The 24,255-nt window shown below is 39.1% G+C and overlaps 1 protein-coding gene across 1 annotated transcript in view; it reads right to left on the bottom strand.

Moving 5' to 3' along the window:
* Positions 1-21,208, bottom strand: part of LOC101164679 (GTP-binding protein REM 2) — a 46,185-nt gene extending 24,977 nt beyond the window's left edge. Inside the window, exons 1-3 of the mRNA XM_023965306.1 lie at positions 20,663-21,208; positions 13,917-14,253; positions 9,418-9,491 (exon numbers count right to left, since the gene is read on the bottom strand). Coding sequence (XP_023821074.1) covers positions 9,418-9,491; positions 13,917-14,253; positions 20,663-20,674 — 423 coding nt within the window. The 5' untranslated portion in view covers positions 20,675-21,208. The remainder of the gene's footprint in view (positions 1-9,417; positions 9,492-13,916; positions 14,254-20,662) is intronic.
* Between the last annotated feature and the right edge of the window lie 3,047 nt (positions 21,209-24,255).

The following is a 24,255-nucleotide window of genomic DNA, read 5'->3' as shown; positions in this document are numbered from 1 at the left end:
TTAACATTAGGAGTTGGGTCATCTAGACCCACTAGACAGTGCACTGAACCTTTGTTCTTCAATGATTTGTGATCTTCACTGGTGTCCATGGATTACATGAAATCTTTACACCTTTATCCACCTTTGTCATGGTAGGGAGAACACGTCAATGTAAGGGTGGGGTCATCTAAGATAGTACAAGGGTTAACGTAGTTTGTTCGTGATACATCTGTGAAAACATAAACATAAACACATATGTATACTCACGTATGGCTAATTTTCATGAAATATGCTTCAATTGTTCATAGTGGCTGTGCGACATGGTGTTGAGATACAAGTTTGCTGATTTAACTTGTGTGTTTTCGTGTTTTTCATCGTTTAAACTTTTTATGTGTTCACTACAGGCTATTTTTTTCTGAAAACAGCTTTCCTTTCATGAAAAACAAAACATTTTACATACAATAAGTTTAAATGTTTGTTTGCAAATTTAGAAGGTCCATATCGTGCTTTTTTTCTTAAGTCTTTCAGAGTAAACTGTATCCACATGATATCTTAGCTTTGGGACACAAGAACTTTTAAAAAAAAATTAAACATGAGTTATTTTTGCAGATCCTTTTTTCTGGCCGGTAACTAAGAAGGCTCGATTTACGAGACTCCTCCTTTTGCTCCTTGTAGGCGGCACCCATTTCTTGCTCTAGTTTCATGTCAGCGTGTCTGCGTTTTGCCCACGAAAACAATCAACATCTGAACCTTTGCAAAGACAGAGTTGCATATAACAGGAAAGCCTTTAGCCGATCACTGCTAGGTCTGTAGAGAAAGTGTGTGTGTGTTTGTTAGCCTGGGGGCGGTGCTGGTAGCGCAGACTCTTCCTGGAAGGGGCTGGTCTCACTTTGTGAGAATCTGCCTGTTTGCGTGGCTTAGGAGTGTCTGGTGCTCAGATAGCAGGTTTTTAGGGGAATACTCAAATGAGGGAATGGATCAAAATACCAATTTAGGGCAATTTTTTGTGAGGAATTAATATTATAATACACTTAAAGGCTCAAAAAGTTGATTTTGCATGATATAGGCTCTTTACAACCGGCCTAAACATACTACATGTTGCAATTCTACAAATGACCACTGGACAGTGCAATTTATTAAACAAATAAAAAATTTGCAGTTCTGGGGTTTTTAGAAGGTCAAATTTGTGCGTAATCAGTAATGTGTTCTGATTGGCAGGGAGAGGTGACCCCAAACCGTTACATTACTCCACCGACCTGAAGCTAAGGAGAGTCCTAAGCCCCTGATTTCCTCGCAATTACTTTTTTTGTTGTACTTCAAATTTTCCTGACTTTTCCAAAAGGGATCGATAAATTGAAGTAGGAATAAAAAAAAAGTCACATTGTTGCCCTTCAATATTGTAAACAGACTACCGTGAAAACAGCAGATTTTTGTTTACGGAAAAAAGAGAATTTAGACACGTTTTTTCGCAATGAAGATAGTTTTCTTCCTTACTTCTCCATTGTAGGTAAAAGAAAATGTTTGGAATAGGAGAGTTGGCGTTTGGCTAATAAAGCATCTAAACAGCAGGAGACAGTGGAAAAAAATAGGAAGCAAGTGTCTCCAATCTGGTAACCCAGACTAAACTGTATCTTGTGAGTGCACGTGAAATACTGTTACCCTAATGTATGTTTTACATAGATGCTAATTTGATTTTCATTCGTTAGCACAAGAGCACAAAACCTTACTTCACAGCTACGGGTCAGATGTAAGAAAAAGAGAAGACCTTTGGTCCTGGTGCTCCAAACTGGGAGCAAATTACATTTAAAACTTTCCAGACTGATAAAGAGTTCAGGAATTTTTACTCAGAGGTCATGACTGATATGTTTCCAAGATGACTAATACGTTTTACGATACATTATATTAAATCTTTGTTAGGAATGATTAGAAACAGAATAGTTAGAAACTCCCTTTTGCATTTTATTAAACTAACTTTTACCTTTTATCACATTAATGGCTTAACCTCGATTTACTATGTATTATCATCTCAAAATTATATTACACTTCAGACAGAGCACAACCAAGACTATTGTCTCGCAAACATTCCTTTAACATCCTCCCTTTTCATCTTTGTGTGTTCTGGTGTATGCGTTCTGGCAAATGTCTGCAAGAGATCTGACACTTTAGGTGCTCTGACCTTCGAGCATCTAGCCTGCAACAGTCTGTGGGTGTGTTTTTCACACCATGATCCATCGAATGAGGTTCTGAATATGCAAATACAAGGTATATATGCCAGGCCTTTTGCTGAACCCCGTGGTTCAGACTTTGAATGCATCTTGTTGATCTGTCTGTAACCCTGCGTACAAATCTGTGGTCTTTGTGCGGAGTAAATCTACAAAAGATAAGTAACTGTCTGAGTCGTTATTCATTATTTCTGTGTGTAAGAAACTGACGGGGTTACGAACTAATACAAATACAGTCCTTTCTAGAAAATCCAGTTTCTTCACAATCTTGCATAGTGTTTTTTTTTTTAAATGCCACATCTTTTTCTTTGTTCTTTAAGATCTACTTTTTTTTTTTTTAACTACGCACTACAAGTCGCAGCAGCCCAAAATGCATGATAAAGCTGTGATTTTATAAGAATAAATTCATAAATTTATTTTTAATTTTTTTTTTACAGTAATAAAGCCATACATTTATGAGAAAAGTCGCAATTTTATAAGAATTAACTCATAAAATTAACTTAAAAGAAAACTTATTTCTTAAAGTTCCTATACTACAGTAATAAAGTCATAACTTTATGAGAAAATAAATCCTAATTTTACAAGAATAGTCAATTTATGAAAAAAAAAGTTGTAGTTTCACAAGAATAAACTCGTCAAATTAGGAGAAAAAACCAAAAAAGGATAAAAGTAAACTTTTAGAATTCTGAGAAAAAGAGTCAATATTTCACAATCTTGTAAAATTAAGATTTTTTTCCTATAGTTTTACAACGTTGTTCTTGTAAACGTATTAACTTATTAATTTAAGTTCAATATAAGTCGCTCCCCCGGCAAAATATGGAAAAAAGCTGCGAATTATTTTTTATTTTCTGATAACATACATTTAAAAATTACACTCACTGAATTCTAGACATCAATTCAATTCAATTTTATTTATATAGCCTAATATCACAACAATAGCCGTCTCAATGGGTTTTTACCGGTTATTGTATTATAAACACTAAATCATAAAGCGCTTTACTGTGGGAAATAAAAAAATAATAATAATAATAAGTTTGCCTTTTTTACCAAAGGCCCTAAAATAGCTTCTTTTTTGTTGTCAAGCTTTTGATTTTAGTCAGCGCACTTCCATACTTTATTGCCGTCACATCATCGTCTTCCTCTTCCTCGGGCCTGAGGCTGCACTGTTCTGTTGTGAGTAATAAATATTTTAATTTGAAGCTATCAAAAAGTAATGCTAAGTCCTCGACTGATTCAAGCCTAAAATAAATCGTGTCAAACAAAATCGAGAAAAATGGGGTTGCTAGCCCCACTTGCAACCCCTTAAGACATAGAATCCATCTGACTGTGTAGGACAGAGAGTCCATGAAATTACTAAAGTCATTGTAAGGTAGGGGGCATGATGATCTGTCTAGGTCAAGGCCAAGCATGTCAGTGCTTCTATTCCGGGCACATTGATGACTTATTTAAAACATCCTGCCCTCGTGACAAGCAACACTCAACACCCCAACGTCTGGCCGAGCAGACTCTGCCTCGTGTGCGTACATGTCAAACGTGAAGCCGTGACGCGGCATCAACCAGCAGGCCTCGAAAATTCAAACCATCCTGCCAGTACAGGAACCTCCAACTGCGGTTTGCTGGTGTTGGAAAAAGACATTCCCGCCGCCGGCTCCGCCTCCTCGCGTCGATCCGCTCAGAAGAAGTCGAAAAGGCCAATGACTGAGTGTCAATGTGACAGCTTTCCAGCATTGTCTTACAGTTTGTACGGCGGGGAAAATGTGCTGATGGAGCCGGTCAGAGAGAGCGCATGAAGCCCCCACAGCCACAGCCAGCACTGCGGGATGCTGACAGATCCAGTATGATCTTATGCGTGAGCGAGTGATTAATGCAGCCATGTGTGAGCAGGTCTGTGTGTGTGTGTCTGTGCACGTTGCCATGGTAACTTGGGTCTAGGTTGAGCTGGCCCACGGAGACCGCTCGCAGCCTGCTACAAGGCCAGGAGCTCGGCCTCCTGGGACAGCAAGTGCTGGCAGAGTAACAGTGTCAGTTAGAGACCAGGGCAAGAGGGAAGGCAGCTGCATAACATCTGTCCCGACTCTTGAATTGATGTGCGCCCGTTTTTATAGGGACAATTTTCTAGATTAAGAACAATTGAGAAAAATGGTGACTATATTTTAGAATCAGGGAGAGTCCAGTCTTCTCTTCCTCCTCAATTATTCATTTTTTCCAAACAGTTCAGTCTTTTGAAAAGGACGCTACCCGTATGTCACTATCAAATCCGAGTCCCTAATTGGTCAAACAATAAAAACCCCTTTAGCTTTCATTTTAAAGCTACATTCACACCGGTCTCAATAACGACCTCTTCCAATTCAAAGTCCATCTATGTGCATTTCGGGCTTCCACGTTCAAAACTCTTGTATTCGCGCATCGCTACGCAAGGTCTTATGAACTTTTATAGCTTATACGTATATTGAACGTGTGTTGAAACTTAAACCAGTTGAACTTTGACCAATCAGGGACTCGGCTTTGATAGTGACGTTTGGGTTGCGCTCTTTTCAAAACACAAAAGTGCAAATCGCTTGAAAATGTATCATGAGGAAGAAATGAATAATTGTGGTTTGTACACGGCCGGAATTCTACAACACCAAGTATTCATGCATGTAGAGATGTAAAAGGAAAGGCCTGGAGCAAGATTTACACCGCGTCTACATTTCGCACTGAACCTTTTCCAACTGTGAGGACATGCACTAGTACCGGGTAGCGGCAGTTCAGTGTGAACACCATATGCTAAACGCGCGTTCAAGAACCCGAGTTCAGTACGATCTTATACACGCATCACATGACAGTCCTTGTTATAATGTGTCAAAGTCGCTGCTCGACGGTTGTTGACCGACAACACTTTTTCTTAATCTCATTATGAAAGACAGAAGATGTTGAGAAATCTATTCTGCTATTTGGTCTTCTTTTATTTTTTTTACTAATACAAAAAATGATAGGAACCCTGACTCTGTGGCACAATCCGAGTTTTGTTATCCGTAGCCCGACCAACATGAGTAACATAATGCCTGACTTCTGCTACGTCCACACCAAGCGTGTGACACGTGTTCTTGAATTTGCGTTCAATCCATAGCGTTTACACCGGACTGTTGCTACCCGATACCTTGGTGCCAAATCTCAAATCTCATGAATCTTACTCCAGGCTTTTTCTTTCACAGCTTTATTCCGATATATGAAAGACTGTGTCATGTACATGTTTTTCTCCTCCATCAATTTTCAAGTGGTTGGGACTTCCATGAAATAAAAGGGACACCATCCATACGTCACTACGTACCAGTTCAACCTGGTTAACTTTCAACATACATTTAATGGCCATTCATTTTGTACGTAGAGCCCAAAAATCGTCGTAGAACTTGTGTTGTTACGCATGAACACAAGTTTGACCGACAATTTGAATGCACCGAAAGGTGCATTCAAATAGACTTTTCATTGGAAGTGGCCACCTAAACACGTGTGCCGAAGCCGATGTGAACGTAGCTTCACATATATTGACATATATTGAGCAACTTGTTTATCATAGTTTCTTCCACCTTTTTTGGCATTTAACTCAAACACTTTTCAATTATTTTAACCATTCCACTATTACAATCTTCAGCTCTTTCAGCTTTTTCCAGCTATGACATTTGGTCCTTCAAATCCTTGTACGTTTCAAGATATTCCAGGATTTCTGCCCCCATTGAAATACATGGGGAATCCTTAAAAACCTTTGCTTCTTTCTGTGGTGCAGAAGCCCGCTGTTGCGTTGACCAGGCGCTCAAATTTTTAACAAAAATATCTTTTTTTTGATTGTGCTCTTTTCAATTTATTTATCTTCAACTTTACTCATTTCTTTCTTTATTTATTTGTGCCCATTATTACCCTTTACGTTTCCTTTTCATTCAACAATTTAGCATTTAGCAACCCTGCATTTTCTTCTGGAAAAGCAGCTCCTTCTAGTTCATGTTAGGTGAGACGTTTCACGGTCAAGGCCCATCAAAAAGACCAAAAAAAGAAAATATAAGAAAGGTTTAAAAATGGTGACAACTCCAGGATGAAACGGTAGCCAAGCTGACGGTGTAAAACGAGCAGGATTCCTTCAGTGTCAGACGTCGCTTCATGTGAATAATTAAACCCTAAGAGGAGGACTCCTGCTGCTCCGGTGGACATCTGGGAAAGGATGAGCCACCACGCAAAGCAATTAAGAGGGTTCTGCCATTTCATAATGCCATTAATATCCATTAATACCAGCATGCTGTTTGATTCTGTATACTGTCTTCTGTGTCGTAAGGTGCATTTTGACAAGCTCTTGCTGCTCTCCTTTGCATGCTGTGGCACAATTCTCCACCTTCTTAAACAAAAAAAAACAACCAAAAAAGGTTTGCATTTGCTCAAAAGACACCTATGAAAAGGGACAACAGGGTAACAGAATTGAAACAAAGAGTGATAAAGCTTTGGAGACAAGGGTGCAGTGAACACGTCGCTCAGGTACAGCCTGGAACACGCACAAAAAACCAAAAGCACACACACACACACACACACACACACACACACACACACACACACACTCCAGTGAACACAGGTAATTTGTCCACCGGAGAGATAGAACAAACGGCCTTTTCTGTTTGACGAACGGTCAAGAGAATATTGAGATCGGAGGAGCTAGGATATCCCCACGGATCTAAATCGCACCCCGCAGCAATAAACAGTGTTTCTCCAAAAGTGCACTCTGATAATTAACTTTAAACCACTAAACAGCGTTGCAATACTTGGTGGTTTTCTTCTAGTTTGGGGTTATAAATGACACAGCGAATGGCTAAACTTCCCTTCAAATCTGATCTGAACCCATTAATTGTACATTAATGACATCTTGTTGTGGCCTGGACTGGAGTCCTGGACTGTCCAAGGACCATAGTATTTTTTGCAATTCTTTCTTACTACGTCTTTTAGTGAAAATTTCCCTCCGTCCCATCCTCAAAACCTCATATACATTCGCGCACACATAGACTACGTCCGAATTCCTTAAGTACTCATTAAATAATGCATTATATAGTAAGAAATTAAACAGTGTAGCTTATGTGGTTATCTTACGGGCATCCTACAGGCTATTGTGTATTACCTACACACCCTGTGTGAACAGCATTTACACACAGCCAGTAATGGACCCCTACACACACCTCATTAATAACTAGAGAGAGACGTAAGGACGCTGTGCAACAGCATCACCCGTCCGTCGTAAGTGTGTAACTTATACAATGTCCTTTCAAAAACTTCATGATACATCACATGTGGCAATCTCACCTGTCTGAAACACACAGGAACTCAAACACACACACACAAATACAAACACACACACATAGTATGCTCAGGAACCATGCTAATGCTGGTGGGGTGGCGTGCACACATTCAACTATTAAAACATCTTAGCGAGTTTCCTGTCATACACTCTGTTGTCAAGTACTTTACTATGTTGGGCGGTTTGTTGTTATGTTTTGCTGATTTTCTGCTTGCATTTTCAGTTTCAGGACCCGATATCTGGGTTTGGTAGGCTTTAGTAGGGCCTGACCAAAATTTAATCATTAAGCTGAAGTTGAACCACATGCCCCAGGGAGGGGCCATGTCTTATAAAAGATCATGTGTATTTTGGTTCATGGTCAGAAGGGTCTGAGATTTAGAGCTTGTTTTGAAGTCTCTGCTAGTTACCTGCTGAAAAAATTAAAATCACAAGCATTTTTTATCCACACAAACCTCTAGAGTGTTTTTTTTATTGTTTTTGCCTTGGACCTGTCGGCACTTTTTTTTTTAATCTATTGATTTTTTTAAATCTCTTTAATCCCTTAATTTTTTTTATTGACACTTATACCATTGACCTTTATTGTTCTTCTAACTGGTGCACGGAAATAAGAACATATTACTCCCATTTTAGCATCCTTCATTTGCTTCCAGTTCGCTTACGCATTGATTTTAAAATTCTCCTATTTGTTTTTAAATGTCTCCATGAAAAACACTGGTATAGATAGATACAAAAAAACGTTGAAAAACACTGGTATGGACAGACAGACAGACTGACAGACGGATAGATATTGATATCTATCTATCTATCTATCTATCTATCTATCTATATACTGTATATCTTAGTCTGACGGGGTCCCGCCTCCCCGTCACACTTAGATATAGCGACACTTTACAGTAATATTGTGCTAACAAAAACTACCTAAATTAGCTTATTCTGTCAGAGAAAAGGGCTGCAAAGCTGATATAATATGAAGTTCCGTGTCAGAATCAGCTGACTCACGTTGAACGCTTGAAGAGTTACAGTTGGTCTAATGTACTTCCAGCTTTCTGAGGAGAACTTGAAAGCTGAGCTAAGCTACTGTAAGTAGCTAATGCTAACGGACACCTTTCTGCACATTTTGTTCGGATCACAGATCTGAAACATCGACCAATGCCAAAGTGACCGTTTGAGATTTGGAGCCAATTGTTGATGCTGGAGGGTTCAAGGGCCGTGAAAACCCCAGCAGGATTTTCTCAACAAGAGGCCACATCGAGGCCCGAGCAGGGGGGATCCGGCCCAGATCAGTGAGGATCTAGCTCCGAACAGCGTGATTCTGAGAGGACCAGGGCCCGGGTTATTCATTGATATCAACAAACAAAAAGCGTGTGTTATTTAGTGAGGTGTTAAAAGAGTTACGGCTAACTTTAGCATCATCATCTTGTGGCTATTTTGCAACGCAGTTGAAGCCTGAGACTAACTTTTCTTAGAGTTTTTTTTTTAAGTTTGGAACAATATACGGTAGTGCAACATGTAAAAGAAAGTTTGTTTTTCTCATATCTCATCCAAATGCATCAACCAGTAATAACCAAAAGGCTCATCAGCTTTATGCCCAAACATGAAGGGCAGTTCCTGAAGCTCACTTGGTTTTTCACATTTTTTAGCCCTTCGTTTCAAAATCTAAAACAAGCAGGGTTGAGGGTTTGAATTCTACCTGACAGCATGTCTCTACCACGATTTAGAAAAAATTAAAGTAATAAAGGAAATACTCAAGATGGAACTTTCAAATGAGCTTTTAAGGCTACATGGATTTTAGCTGTAAAATAATAATAAACTATAATTGAATTGAATTTTAGTTGAGAGTCACAGAACCAATGAAGCCCAGAAATCTGTGTAAACTGTAAAGAAAAAAAAAATGGGACAAGAACTCACCTGTTTCCAATTGTCATAAATGATAACTTTACTGTCTTCATCATCCACGGTCACTGTGCTCTCGTAGCCCTCACCTGTAACAAAACACCCACAGGTCACACATCAGCATGCATGTTTCAAGCAGCACAAATAAACACTTTATGTGAAATCTTTAGCAAAAAAGCCTAAAATAATTGTGATATCAAACACTGAAATAGAAAAAAAAGGGAAAAATGTGTGTTAAGGTTAAATGTGTGCAATTTCAGGAATTGCCTCAGGGTGTTAAACCGTTTACATGTCCTTGTCCTACTTAACTGTTCGGTGTATCTGTGGATTTGGGCCATTGGAAGTATGAAAAATAAAACCCAAGGTTTTCTTTTACTATATTTTTCTTATACACAACTACGTCTCTAAACCCTTTGAGCAGAATGAATAGTTTGCGATTAGATTTGGATTAATTTCCTATGATATTCCTATATAATAGCACATTTTAAGCGTAAATTTTACATTTTAAACTCTTAAATGTGGAAAACTTAGAAAAACCCTAATAGAGGCTCTACTAAGTGGTGGCTTTTGGTCTATACTCTAGAAATGGCAAGAATTATGCATTTTTCGAAATCTATTTATGCAGTACTACCCCGAATTATTTGTACCCCTGCAGTATGGGAGCACTGTAAGAATACCAAGGTAGAGCACTCAAAATTTCAACTTTTAATTCCCTGAAAAACGTTTATCCCTTCCAAAAGAGCAAAACTATGTGTACTTCAAGTCATCAATTGTTAAAACCCTAAAACATTTACGGGACTGTTCTGAGAGGTCACAATATTTTAAATCCCGGATAACTTTTTGGATGGTTTTGAGTATATTAGGTTACAACCCAAATTGTTTTATCAAACAAAGACATCTAAACGTATGGTTACATACAACTGTGCTGGTGCACCTAGTTTTTAGGGTTGCCTGGTCCTGTGAGGGGTCCTAGAGAGGAGCGGCCAGGTCAAGGCCGATCTCAAGCCGTGTTCACACTGCCCTTAGTCAGGCGCGTTCAAGACACCACTTCTAATAAAAAGTCTATGTAAATGCGCACTTCGAGCTTTTGCGTTCAGACATGGCTACAGACATTTTAAAGATAGCTTTCAGGCGTGGCCATTGAGCGGGCGTTGAAAGTTAAACCGGGTAGTGACATCTGGATGGCATACCCTTTAATTCACCGAAGTACCGGCCGTCTGAACTTCAATCATGAATTAATAATTGCAGTTTGTGTCCGGCTGGAATTCCATGACACCTGGTTTTTCATATATCAGAGTAGAGCTGTGAAATGAAAAGCCTGGAGCAAGATTTGCACCGCTTTGACATTTCCCACCCAGCCTGTTCCAACTGTGGGTGGCAGACATGTGCTAGTATCGGGTAGTGACAGTCCGGTGGGAACACCAGGATTCTTGAAGCCTGTTCTCGTTGTGTCCGTAGCTTCAGTGTGTAAGTTTGTCTTGCAGTTCCCTTGAGTCGTCGAAAATGGAACATGTGATGGTCCTGCGTGTGGTAAACATACCGTGAAGTATTCATAAGACTATGCTGCACGCACCCATGTTGTATGGTTGATAGTGTCTTACACCAAATACTAGGGGGTTAGTAAAGCAGTAGTCAAAACTGCCCTTACGACTAGATACAGCCATCTGCAAGATTTGGGTAGGGCCAAAAAAAAAGGAAAGGTTTGTACGACATGCCTGTGTTTCCCCTACCACACCCTGACATACTGTATAAGTCCTTGCTATGACCTGTCACTTGGAACATGCCTATAAAGAAAAGGGCATGAAATGTTTCGGCCTACAGGCTTACAGCGCAAAACCAAATGGTGGCAGGACCGTGCATTTGCGCTTTTGGCTCCTAAACCATAGAATCAGTCGCCACCGGCAATTAGAGAGGTCAAACTTTTGAAGAGTTTTATAAAAGAATTGTTCCTCCATTTCAGCACTTTAGCATCAGCCTGGTTTTAATCTCTTTTAATTTGGTTTTATGCTTTTTATTCTTTTATGATTGTACAATGTTTTAATCTCCATGTGTGCAGCACTTTGGGCATCCTTAACTGGTGGTGGAAGGTGCTTCATAAATAAATAAATAAATGATGAGTCGTGCCATGCTATTTAATGTGGTCTACATGTGTGTCCCAAACAGGTTTACCTTTATTTTTTTGCCCGCAGACAGCACATATCTAGCTGTAAGGGCAGTTGTAACTAGGCTATTACCTAACCGGTGCAGTTTCTCAACTAAATGCATCCAATAAATGTCAATATGTAACACTTTCTACTGGAATGATTTTTCCCCTTACGGAAAAAAAAAAAAAAATCACTAATTAAAATGAGAGTAGAACTGCAGATTAGTTTACTAGAATAACTTTCTCTTTCTTTTCATGTTGCAGGCATCAAAGTCTGTAAGGAAGTTCAGAGGTTCATGAGGAGCGTTGTCTGGTGTGAGACGTCTATGCGCAGCGGCAACCTCTTAGTAACGGAGACTGATCCGTCTGCAGGATCAAGGATATAGCCCTGCTGGCGGGTATTTTTTTAATCCCACTTTGCCGCGCACCCTGTGGATTTCTGATTATTTCAGCCGGCAGCCGCGCTCTAGCTGTATACACACCAATTTCAGTGATTTACTTCCCTTTTCTGTCTTCCATTTAATCTGGCAAACAAGTTTGGAACTGAGAAAATTGTCTGGAAAAACAAGACTTCCTCCTCACTGTCTATTGGAGAAGAGAATGGCTGCTGGGGGGGCTTGATCGGTTGAAAATGTGCAAACTTTTCAACTTGCAAAGAATCGTGGGATACGTCGATTCCAAAATCTTAGCCCGTTGTGCAGTTTTTACCACTCAATTTACTTAAAACGATTTGTTTCTGTAAAAATACCCCATTCCCATGGGGCGCCAACCCACCTGGTCCCCAAGTGTACGGTGCAGCCTTGGGTGTCATTGCTGTCACAGTGAGCTGTGTAACACAGAGGTCTACTGAATGACAGAAGGCACAGGGGAGTTGGAAAAAGACTGCTTATAGCAGCATTTACTTAGCTTTCCCTCCATAGGGAAATAAAGGCTCTTTTCCTGCAGAGATTGTATTGGATCACCCCAAAAAAGGGAGTTCATTTACCTTGAGCCTGCAGATCAAATAGAAATAGTATGCAATTTTGGTCTTTTGTGATAACTTGTGATATACATAATTGCTTAACATAAGTGCTTCTAGCGTTCGTCATTTGTCGATGTGCACAGATGTCCGTCGAGGGTTTCGGCCGACGGATTTTTACGTGAATTTGGTTTTGACGCACTCAAAATATTTAGTCGGTTGAGGATTACGTAGTTTATACATAAATATTACTTACATCTCACGCTAGTGTGAAATCTGTGGTACACTACCACTAACAGCTCTTGACTCCACTCCAATCTTAGTACATTTTAGTACTATTGTCCAACAAGAAACAAACTATGAAAAATCTTTTTTTTCTTTGCTTCCTGGTATTTTTATGTTTCTCCAAAGTAGAGACTGGTGAGTTCACTTTGGCACAGACCCAGATTTAGGCAGCCCCTCTATAGGGTGCAGGTAGACAATCAGGGGGGAGCAAGTCTTGGTGTGCTAAGAGCACAGGGTGACATAACCCTTCAAGCCTCTAAAAATCGAAGAAAACGCGCTCTCATGTTCACCTTTCGGCATTCTCTTCAGGGGTTTGGCAGAGGAATTTACACCAGTCCTGACACAACCCTGGGAGACCCAGGCTTGGGCCCCCTTGTGGCTAAATAGTTAGGCAGTAGCGTGAAAGGTCTTGGTCAAGGGACCCCCACTGGATGAAGCTCATCATTTCAGTTAATCTATCTATGTCTTCTGCTTTGATCTATTTGATATTTCTTCTACGATTTATGTTGAATGCTCTTCCTAAAACTACACTGTGTATTAACTGTACTTGAGACAGGCACAAGCAGGACACTAGTTTTTGCCCTGTGAAGGCTGCATTTATCTTTTTTTTTTATGTCTACATATCCATCCTTACATCCTTTGTCTTAATTTCTTTTGAGGGGTTTTCATTTTTTGTCGTTGCAGTTTTTACAGTGATTTTTTTTATTTTTGCTGGATATTTTGGGACCTATATTGGTTTGGTACAAAAAAACGAAAACACACATTAACTGTCTACAGCATAGCTTGTACGATAAGTTAAAGTGACCACTTCTCTCGCATCCACACGTAGCTACGCATTCTTTTAACACCATTCTCAGGCTCTACATACAAAACTTGTTGATACTGAACTTTTACCAGTCAGGGACTTGGTATTGAATTATGAATGGTGTCCCTTTTAATCCATGGAAGTGCCGACCATTGGAAAAATTGATCATGGAGGAGACATTATTCATTGCGGTTCTAAAAGTAGCTTAAGAGTTTCTGCTAACCTAGAGTTAATTTTTTCTTTTAACATGACAATTTTCTGTGGATGGTCTAAGGATAAAGTGTGAGCTTGCAGATCTCCCAACCCCATGTTGAGGTCATTACCGCAAGCTTGTGTCTCAGAGTCTATAGAGAGGGATCGGTCCGACTGTCCGGCCAGGGATAAGGCAAGCGAAGACTTGCCCACGCCGTTCTGTCCCAGTAGTACTATCTTCAGTGCTCCTCCGGAGCTTTGATAAGCTGGCTGGGATGCCGCCGACTGGCTGAAAGACTCAACCCGAGGCACCGTCGTGTCACTGATAGGCAACGTGGTAGGTTCTTCTATGCCCGGGATCCAGTCGCAGTCCTCGGACACAGCTTCTTCCCTCCGTAGCTGGTGTTTGACGGGCAGAGGGGTGCTCCCTCGCCGGAGCGGCGGCGCCGTCGTGAGAAACATACTGTACTAGAATTACAGGAAGACAGATAACAGAAAAAAATATTAAGGGAGCATTCCAAATCTACTTGTACATGAGATCAACAGTGTCTACCCTCGTACATGTTATCACTTAAAATTGGGGGGAGTTGGTGCTCTCCCATCACTTTGTGTAAGAAGGAGAGAGGTGATAAAAGTGGAGGTGAGATGAATGAGGTGGCAGCAGGAGAGACAGATGCTGATGAAAACGTATGAGGGTCAAAGTAGAGACAAGAGAGCAGACGGGGGTAGGAAGGATGAGGCGGGGGAGGGTAAAGAGAAGAAGGAAGGTGCTGAAGTATCGCAAGAGACAGCAGGTTGATAAGGACTCACAGTAAATTAGGTGAAGATCTGAGAAGAAGAGGAGGCGGCGTTTGTGGGGGGGGGGGAAACAGCCGAGTAGCTTTCTATTAAAGGACTGACGATGATGAGCAGTACCGCAGAGTACAGTGTGAATTTAAAACAATAAAAAGGTGGCCATACTCTGTGGTGTCAAATAGTGAAAATCAATAGTTGAGAGTGATGACGATTTGGTCCAGGACAATAGCTCATCTGAGAGAACTGTGCGCAACTACAGCAGGTCAACCAGAGATGACCCTCATCAATATTAATAGAGCAATTAGTCCGGCTCCAGCAGCACCTCTGGCCATCAGTGGCTTCAAGCCTGTCTGTGTCAGCGCCAACTACAGCACTGGCACTTAATTAAGGAGGGCTGACACAAACAGAAAAGATGTACACTTTAATCTAAAATCAAACTTGTTCTGAACCTCATATAAAAGAAGGTTTCCAATTTGAATATCTTTAATTCTTTTGATACTTTATTGCTGCTCAGCGGCAATGAATCCTCACGACGAATATTTGATCAGGTTACTAATGAGCAAAAAAAAAGAGAGGGTTAAAAAGAGAGATGAAAGCAGACGTCTAGGGAAAAAAAGGCCACTGCTACAAAAATAGGAATCTAATGCATTGAATAAAATGTCTGGATTATTATTAGTTCTTTTACAGCGTAGACTTTTTCTTTACCATTTCTGCGGATAACAGTGTTGGGTAGCCAACTAATAATGCATCAACAGATGTATTGATTTGTTTTTTCAATTAGGGTCACAATAATTTAGAAATGCGAATAGCACTAATTTCAGATTTGGGCTTTTCTAACAGTTTTTTTCTTCTGTTGACAAGTTGCAAGTCATTTAACAGCATCCATATCTGCTTTTATTGATGGCGATGTAGCAGAGATTTTATATTTATTTATTTATTTATTTATAATCGTGCAAGTTCTCCCGTTTATAAAAGATGAGAGAGGCCTGTAATTTTCATTATAGGTACACCCCAAATATGAGAAACCAAATGAGAAAAAAAAATCCAGAATATCACATTGTCTGATTTTTAGAAAATTTATTTACAAATTTTGGTGAAAAATAAAAAAAGTTCAACTCAATACTGTTATATATCCTTCAGGTCAAAACCATACCTGTTATATACCCTTTGTTGACAATGACTGCAGTCAAATGGTTTCTGTAAGTCTTCACAAGGTTTTCAAAAACTGTTGCTGGTATTTTGGTCCATTCCTCCATGCAGATCTCCTCTAGAGCAGTGATGTTTTAAGGGCTGTTGCTGGGCACCACAGACTTTCAACTCCCTCCAAAGATTTTCTATGGGGTTAAGATCTGTCGTACTGGTCCCTTTGTTGAAAAACAGCCCCAAATCATGATAATTCCACCCCCAAGCTTTACAGTAGGTTTGGTGTTCATTGGATGCAACTCAGCATTCTTTCTCCTCCAAACACGACGAGTACAGTTCTTACCAAAAAGTTATATTTTGGGTTCATTTGACCATTTGATTTCATCTGAAATTCTTTCAGACCTTTTCTGAATCATCCACATCTCTCATATCAATATCTATCTCCATCTCTCTCTCTATATATATACTATATATACTTTTAATAACCAATATAAAGCACTATGAATCTGCTTGAGTAAAAGCAACTTTTCTATGTCATACAATTGCAGTGCTTAACACTGCGATCAACAAATAAACTGAGTTTTACAATTTTTTTACGCTGAAATTCAGGCAGAGATTTTCTATGTCGTACTTCAAAAAAAAAAAATGAACACTTTCGGTACAATATCGGAATATGTATCGTACCGCCGACTCTTGCCGTGCACCCCTACTATATACTACTCTTTGTAGTGCATTAAATCGCATCTTGTATGTATCTTGGGTTGGTACCGCCTTATCTCAGGACCTGCTCCTGCTCTATGTGCCCAGAGTGCGCACAGAGATCGGGAAAAAGGCTTTTAGATTCGCTGCAGCACAGTTTTGGAATGAACTCCAGAAAGAGTTTAAACTGAAAAAATTGGTTTCTCTGGACTTTTTTAAAATTAATTTTAAATGAATGTGAGACAAAGCTATCAAACCGCAAATGCTTTATTTAAGACTGCCTCTTATGTTGATTGAGTGTGAGTGTAAATGAGAAATGTGTGTTATTACTGTGCTGTTGTTTCTTGCAAAGGAGATTTTTAATTTCAATTAGTTTTTTATCCTGGTTAAATAAAGGTTAAAAAAAAGGTTTGTTGTTATGTATTTTTGGAAACGTATTAAAGATAAAATATGGTATTATGCATGGTTCATGAGTATCTGAGCAAGCACATTATGAACCAAATATAATGAAATATTAATGTGTAGCTCCACTAGTCTTAGGTTGCAGGTTTTAATGATTTTAAATCAGGTACGCGGAAAGAAAGTAAGCATGCAGGACAGGGAGGTACTGAATTAGGACACATTGCTGGGGGAGGCTGTAACCCACATCCGCTAATGGAGGGTGAGAAGCAGGATCTTCTCTGGACAGGTTGCCTGTCTAGAACAAAGCTAACACATTGAGACAGCTCTTCGGGGTTACACCTACAGTGAGATTACAATCACCAATCAACCCTACATGCATGACTTCAAGCTCAACCAGAAACCCTCATAGTCACATCCATTGCACCAGTTTGGTATGGCATCGAAAACAAGGAGACATTGCTGTGCAGTGAAGCATTGTGTTATCCTATATAAATAGTGGGATGTCTTTTTATAGCATGTTAAATGCTATAGGGGTGGAGTATTATGATACTACGTTAGGCTGTATGGTATAGTGAAAAAAAAAAAAAGGGAGACAAATAAAATGTATGAACAATCAGAGAGAAGGGCTTGACATTTTCAGTTACAAAATAGCAAAATGTCTTTTTTCACATTCATGAAAATAGAAAACTAAAGAATTTCTATCATTAACATCTGTGCATGACAGAGTTTTAGGGGCACCAAATACTCTGTCATAAGGATATTATTTTCAATATAAAACTATATTGTCTCGCTAACAGACTTAGCATTTTCGTGTTTGTGTAGCCAAAGGAAGAAGTAATCGCTCATGATTAATTACTATATTGGTTCTTTTCTGTTGTTGTTTCTATTTTTTTTGTAAACAGACCTTTGCCCGATACATTTGTGGTTCAAATCTTGTAAATTCTCAATTTATAACTTATAAATTTATAATTTTATTCTCGTAAATGTACAACTTTTTTTCTCATAGTTTTGCAACTTTATTCTAGTAAATGTATTTAGTTTTGGCCCTAATCCTCTGTCGTATCAGTGTAAAAAGAAGTAAAAAGAAAAATGATTTTTACTGTTCAAAGTATGTTAGAAAGAGAACAAAGTTTAAAGCTTTTTTTTTGTAAAACTATGCCTTTTTTCCCTCATAATTTCATGTTTTTTTTTTGTTAAATTACTACTTTTTTCTTATAATTTAACTATTCTATTCTTGTGAAATTACAACTATTTTTCTTCTGATTTTGCAACTTTATTCTTGGAAATTTTTCATTTATTTTCAATTTTCATTGTGGCCCAAAATCTCCGTCATATTTGCGTGAAACAAATAAAAAGACATTCTTTTCATTTTTAAAACTATGTTAGCAAAAAATAAATAAAGCTGTTATCTTAGATAACTTTATTTAAATTAATAGAAATGATTTGAGAAAAACAACAATAAAACATGAAAACACAACTAAAAACTAAAAGATAAATAACATGTTTGGTGAGGAAAAAAAACTAAAAAGGATGATAAATATAATACGCTCTGAATTTTTAAAACTGACTTTGGTACAAGTCTGAAGGAGGATATAGAGATGACTGCATGAAAGGGGAATTTATTTATCAGATGGACTTATTGGTGGCAGATTTTGGCCTTTGGGAGATTTCGGTCATTGTTTCTGTTTTGGTGACGAAAAGGATGATGTCAGATATTAGGAAACTAATGAATTTGGGGGTAAAAGTCAAGATTCAACATCTGCTCAGCGTTTGGCATATTAACAGCATGCTCTGCAGAGTCCAGACGCTTGTAAAGACTAAAATGTAAGATTGGAAAAAAAACAAAAAAAACAATGAAAGCATATTCAATTAAAAGAAAACAAAAAACTCAATTCTTGCATAGCTGATCTTTTACCTAGGAAAGAGATGAGATGAAATCTGTTGTTGTTTTGAACAAAAAGCAAAGTCCATGATTCTAACATGTTATAAAGACCGCAGAAAAGAAAATTAATTGTGATTTTTTTTCATTTTCGTCCACTAAATTTCCCAGGTGACTCGGTAGTTTCCTCTCTTTGATCTCAAAGGAAAAAAAGGCTTTGAATTTAAATGCTTGTGTTAAAAATGCTTTGATGTATTTTTTTCAAGCTACAAAAGCCTCAGATTTAAAACGGTTGGATTATTTTTTTTAGATCTGTTTTTTCTCGTCTAACTTTCTCCCGCTGCTGGCTTTACAAATAAAAAAAAAAAAAATCAAAGTTTATCCGTTGGTGCTGCTGTTTATCATGATTAGCTTAACAACAGGAAGTGTTTTTTTTCCATCGTAGAATCCAGAATTGTAAAGCAATTTATGATGAAAGCATATTGTTTGCAATATATGTAATTTTATGTTGCAGCCTATAGTAATGCATTGCATTTTCCACACTATAATGTCCACTCAAAAGTCTTAACTTTTTTTTTTTTAGGAAACACCAGTGTGCCTTATAATCCAGGGCGTCTTATAATATGGATTCATTCTGGTTGTGTTTGCTGATGTTGAAGCGATTTTAAAAAGAAAATGTCGTCTGTGTTTTTACAAGTTGTTAACAAGTTTAGGTTTTATTGTGCCTACGCTAACGCTGCTAACTTGAAACAGTGTCAGATGATGTTTGTTTTTTTTATGTTGCAAACAAGATTGAGCATTATTGCTAAAATGCTAAAGTGGCTAATGTAGCCATATCACTCTGTTTTTTTTTATTTGTTATTAACAAGGTTGAGCATTATTGCTAATATGCTAAGGTTGCTAACGTAGCCATATCAGTCTGTTTTTTTATTTGTTATTAACAAGGTTGAGCATTATTGTTAATATATAGTGCGTTCGCCATTTTTTAGTACTGTCCGAACATCCCGAATCCAGTGTCCTAGAAATTTCCCACAAGTCTCTGCGAAAAACCAGTGTGCATCGATGCTCACCAGATCGGTGAATATAGACCACAATGCACTGCTGCGTCTGAACAATTTTTGCCCAAAAAATTTATTTAAATTTATTTTTTTTTAATAAATCATCGTTTTTTTACTTCAGAAGACAGTGAAGACTAATAACTAATCTTAGCAGAACGCTCATATCAATTAGATTTTAACTTTGTGAAATCAATGACATCACTTAATTGAAGAAAAGAAAAAAGAATAGCGAGTATGGTATCTGAATTGCTTTTAAAGCTCAGGACACTACTAGTAACGCACTATAGTTTTTTAAGGAGTTGGGGCTAGGGGTTAGGTAGGGAATTCGGACAGAGCCAATGGGTTTCAGTAAAGACCGGAGGCGTGGCCAAATGCATAGTGCGCATGCGCACAACACATTCAGACGTGCTGAGTTAGCTCACTCAGAGCAGCTGATCAATTAAACATGTCTGTAGCAACAGCTACAGACAAGAGCCAGCGTGTCGGGGGATAATCTCTGTCCAGAAACTGGGCCAAACAACAAATATGACATGAAAATATGGTAGTTTTATTCTCATACACACACATAAAAACAGTACTGTTGTGTGTAGTTTAAAGACCCACAAAAGGCTCAGAATAAGTTATTTTGAGAAAAAAAAATGATTACACCTATCTTGTTTACATCTGAACTCTTGAAGTCAATAGCAAATATTACTCAACGAGCAGATCAGAACCTTAACATCTTAAAAAGTCTGGGGGGGTAAAAACATACTCTAATTAAAGCAGTGATTAGCAGCCAGAGTGCAACTGAGGTGAAACAAAGTGTAGTACAGTCCAGGGAAACGACAGGATTCCCTCCCTCTGTGCGCTTTTGTGGCAGCTGTGGTGCGCGTCAACCCGCCGTGAATGCGCGTCGCCTTACCTGGTCAGCCATGGTGATCGTGAAGTCCTGTGTTTGTGAAGCGAAGACTGGAAGCTTTTAGGTCATCCGTGCGGGCTGCAGAGCGGGGATCCTTCACAGCGGCGGGGCCACGCCGCGCACAAAGGAGACGCACCGCGATGCGTTCAACGCGCCCCTGTTCCTGACGCTCCAGAGCTCGAGCATGCCTTCCCGGTGGTTTGAAAGGATGCAGCGCGCGTGCGAGACTTGGGTGGGTTGTAGGAGTGGGGGTGGAGTCGGGGGGTGGATTAAAAAGCTACACCTGCGTTAAAAGGGGCGGGAGGGGGGGGGGGGGGGTAGGCGAAAAAATAAAAAATAAAAAGTCATCGACACCGTTGCGCATGGGTCTGCTCCCTTTAGGTCCTCCCGGTGGATGGCCGTTTCCGCGCTTCCCGCCCCACCTCCCGTTAATACCTGCGTCTGTGTCTCCCTCACTGGAAGTACTTATGAGGAGGCTCGTCAGTGGGGGGAGGGGGGCAGTTCCTTTCATGGACGGAGGAGCATCCCTCACATCCGTCTGCTGAAGCAAATGCGGATCTGGGCATCTTTGTCAAAACAGGCTTTGTGGCTTTTAAATGGGGTAAGGGAATAATAGGAACGGCCGCCAGAGGGAGCCAGAGAAAAACATCATTGACAGTGTGCAGTTGGTGGGGGTTTCTGAAGGGGAACGAGAAGTAGTACGGGGAAACAGCCAGTGGCGGAGCTACAACATTTGATCGGGGGGGACGGTGGAGTTTGGAAGGGTGGCAAATGAGAACAGTAGAGTGGAAGGTCATTACAAACGAAAAGATGAAAAATACACATTTGAATCAGTTTTATTATGGCCCGCAGCAGCAGTCACTGACTGCAAGGACCATATTTTTTCCGCAGTTCGACAGATTTCGGCGCCTTTCAGCGAAAATTTGACCCCCGCCACATACTCGAAAAGTCACCAAAATGTGCCCACCTAGGATAAATTGAAAATGAATTTTTCACAAATTTAACGCCACAGAAGATGATGACATCACGGCGAGTGATTCCGTAAAAATATGAATGGGCCGAGAATCGCGGTTAGGCCGAAAAAAATGATTTCAAAATACAGTTACCAAACCAAAACACACGTGTTGGGGATATCCCCCAAAAGTTTTGAAATCATTATGGGATGGCCACACGACCTACGGACCCACAGAAATGTCGTTGAGCTTTGACCTTGGAAAAAGGCAGTGATTTTGCATTTTGAAAAACAAAAAACTCTTCCAAGGGATTTGTAGCGATCGTCTTGTAACTTCTCAGGCATCCATAGCAAGGTACCGTGGACAAAATGTTGGAATTAGAAGTTGTAGATTTTGAACGGAGTGTGCGTTGCAAATTCGCAAACCATTGCGATTTTATTAGCATTTGAGGGCACAAATTAGCATTTCTTACACACAAATTAGTGTTTGAAAGCATTTTATTCGCAGTTTGAGGGCACAAATTAGTGCTTTAAATGAGCATTTTGTCAACATTTTGAGGGCACACATTGGCACTTTTGCACACAGTTTAGTTTTTCAAATTAGCATTTTGTTAGCATTTTGATGGAACAAAGTAGCATTTTGAGGGCACACAAGATCATTCTGTGCACACAAATTAGTGTCTTCGATTCCTACTACTAATTTGTGCCCTCAATATGCTAATTTCTGGCTACACAATTCTAATTTATGTGCTTAAAATGCTACTTTGTGCACACATGATGCTAACATATGCACAATAAAAGCTAATTTGAATGCACAAAATGATAAATTGTGTCCACAAGTTATTAATTTGAGGAAACAATTTGTCTTTTTTAGTGTCATGTCCAGGGCTCCGTCCAATTTAGCAGTAACGTCTATTAACATTATATATCTGAAAACACACTACTGTGTCTGTGGAGATACACTTGTCATTGCAATATAAACACAGTATAATGGTTGCCTGCCTGCACAATTTCACCATAAAACAGCAGAAAGTTGTTAAATTCGAACCTCTTTTTCTGTCCATCTTCCATCCTTTCAAACTACTCTTCTGTGTCAGTTTCCTCTCTCCATGCATTTTGCAAACTCTGCCGATGAACATCAAGATGCTTTGGCAGTGACACACACTCAATTTTGGTGCCATTTGGACGCAGACCCAACTCATATCCACCATCTTTATAGTAAAATGAATCCAGCACAAAGAAGAGTGCTCTAGTTCTTTCTCCTTCCAGGAAAAAGAGAAAAGTCCAGGGGCAAAGGAATGTTGGCAGAAATGTTCAGAAGCTGTTTCCTCCGGATAGAAGTCCTGTTAACACGACTGCTGTTATTATGCAAGAATTTGATCATAATAGTTTGAAGGCTATTGGAGCAGATCATTTAGTTAATCACTGAATTAAGCAATTTACATATACTTTTTTTTAATTGATTCTACCTTAAGCATTCATTAGTCAGCTAGTGTTAGTTCTGTGTAAATATCATTAGTCCTAATTAAGATTTAAGCTACTTTTAAAAGTGTTAATGATCAGTACTCGTTTCGACTAATTTACACGTTAGTTACAACAAAGCATGTGCGTCAGGTAATTGTTTCATGGTGGGAACTTTCAGTTCTAGGACTTCTATCATTGACCAGATAAAATCCCTGAAGGAAAAGACTGAGCTTTTGATTTTTTTAGACAAATAATTGTGTCACCGTTGACTATGAAATTGTGCAAATTGGATTTGTGATAATAAATTTCCCTAATGGAAAGACACACTCAAAAAAAAAACTCACATTTATCAAAAAAATGTTTTTGCTCTTGGAAGAGGTGCTTTTAGAGGCGTATCAAAATTGACATATCTCAAGAAAACTGCAACACGTTTTTTGAGTTTGATGAGTCGGATAGATGGTGATGCCAATGCTCTTCTTGGGAAGAACCGCCTTGGGCGCTGCACAGCGGGCGCCACAAGAGGTCCCATAGCATCACACAGCTCATCAAAGGTTGAGCGTGTCATGCGGAATTGTTGGATCCATAGCTCCTCTGTAAAATCACCAACCGCCATTTCCCAAAATGGCTTCATCCATAGCCCCTCCCACATGTACTGAGCTCGCCGCTCCATGGCCTTAATAAGACGCAGAAGTCTCCTTTGATAAATGATAATGAGCGCTAGCACTGTGGCAAAAACTTGAATGCATCTGCTGTAAATCATTGTTCACATCCATGTTTTTGAACTACTTGTCTCATGAGTTCGTTTGAGTATATTCGCACAATTATGATTAAATGGAAAAAGTGTAATAGTGAAATTGTGTTTTTTCAACATTTCTAAAATTTTGATAAAGTTTTGAAATGGAAATGCATCTACTGTTAGTTTAAGAGGCAAAAATATGTTTTATTTTTAAAACCACAAAATGCAAAATCTCACCAAGTATTTTTCTCTAGGTTATAGTTTCAATATTTCATGATACTTGATAGAAGACGAAATTAACTGTTTAGTGAGAAGTGACGACTTGTTTTAAGACAAGAAATCTTGAATATTTTGTCGAGTCACATTTTAACCTTAAGAAGCACAATAAATTAAAGAGTTGACAAAAAGTTCAATTTTTTGTTGTTAAGGTGGGCTTTGATAAAA

This window comes from Oryzias latipes, chromosome 17 (genome assembly GCF_002234675.1).
Source record: "Oryzias latipes chromosome 17, ASM223467v1".
Classification (NCBI taxonomy): domain Eukaryota; kingdom Metazoa; phylum Chordata; class Actinopteri; order Beloniformes; family Adrianichthyidae; genus Oryzias; species Oryzias latipes.
Note: the sequence above shows the minus strand (reverse complement) of the source record. Positions and strands in the feature narration are given on the sequence as shown.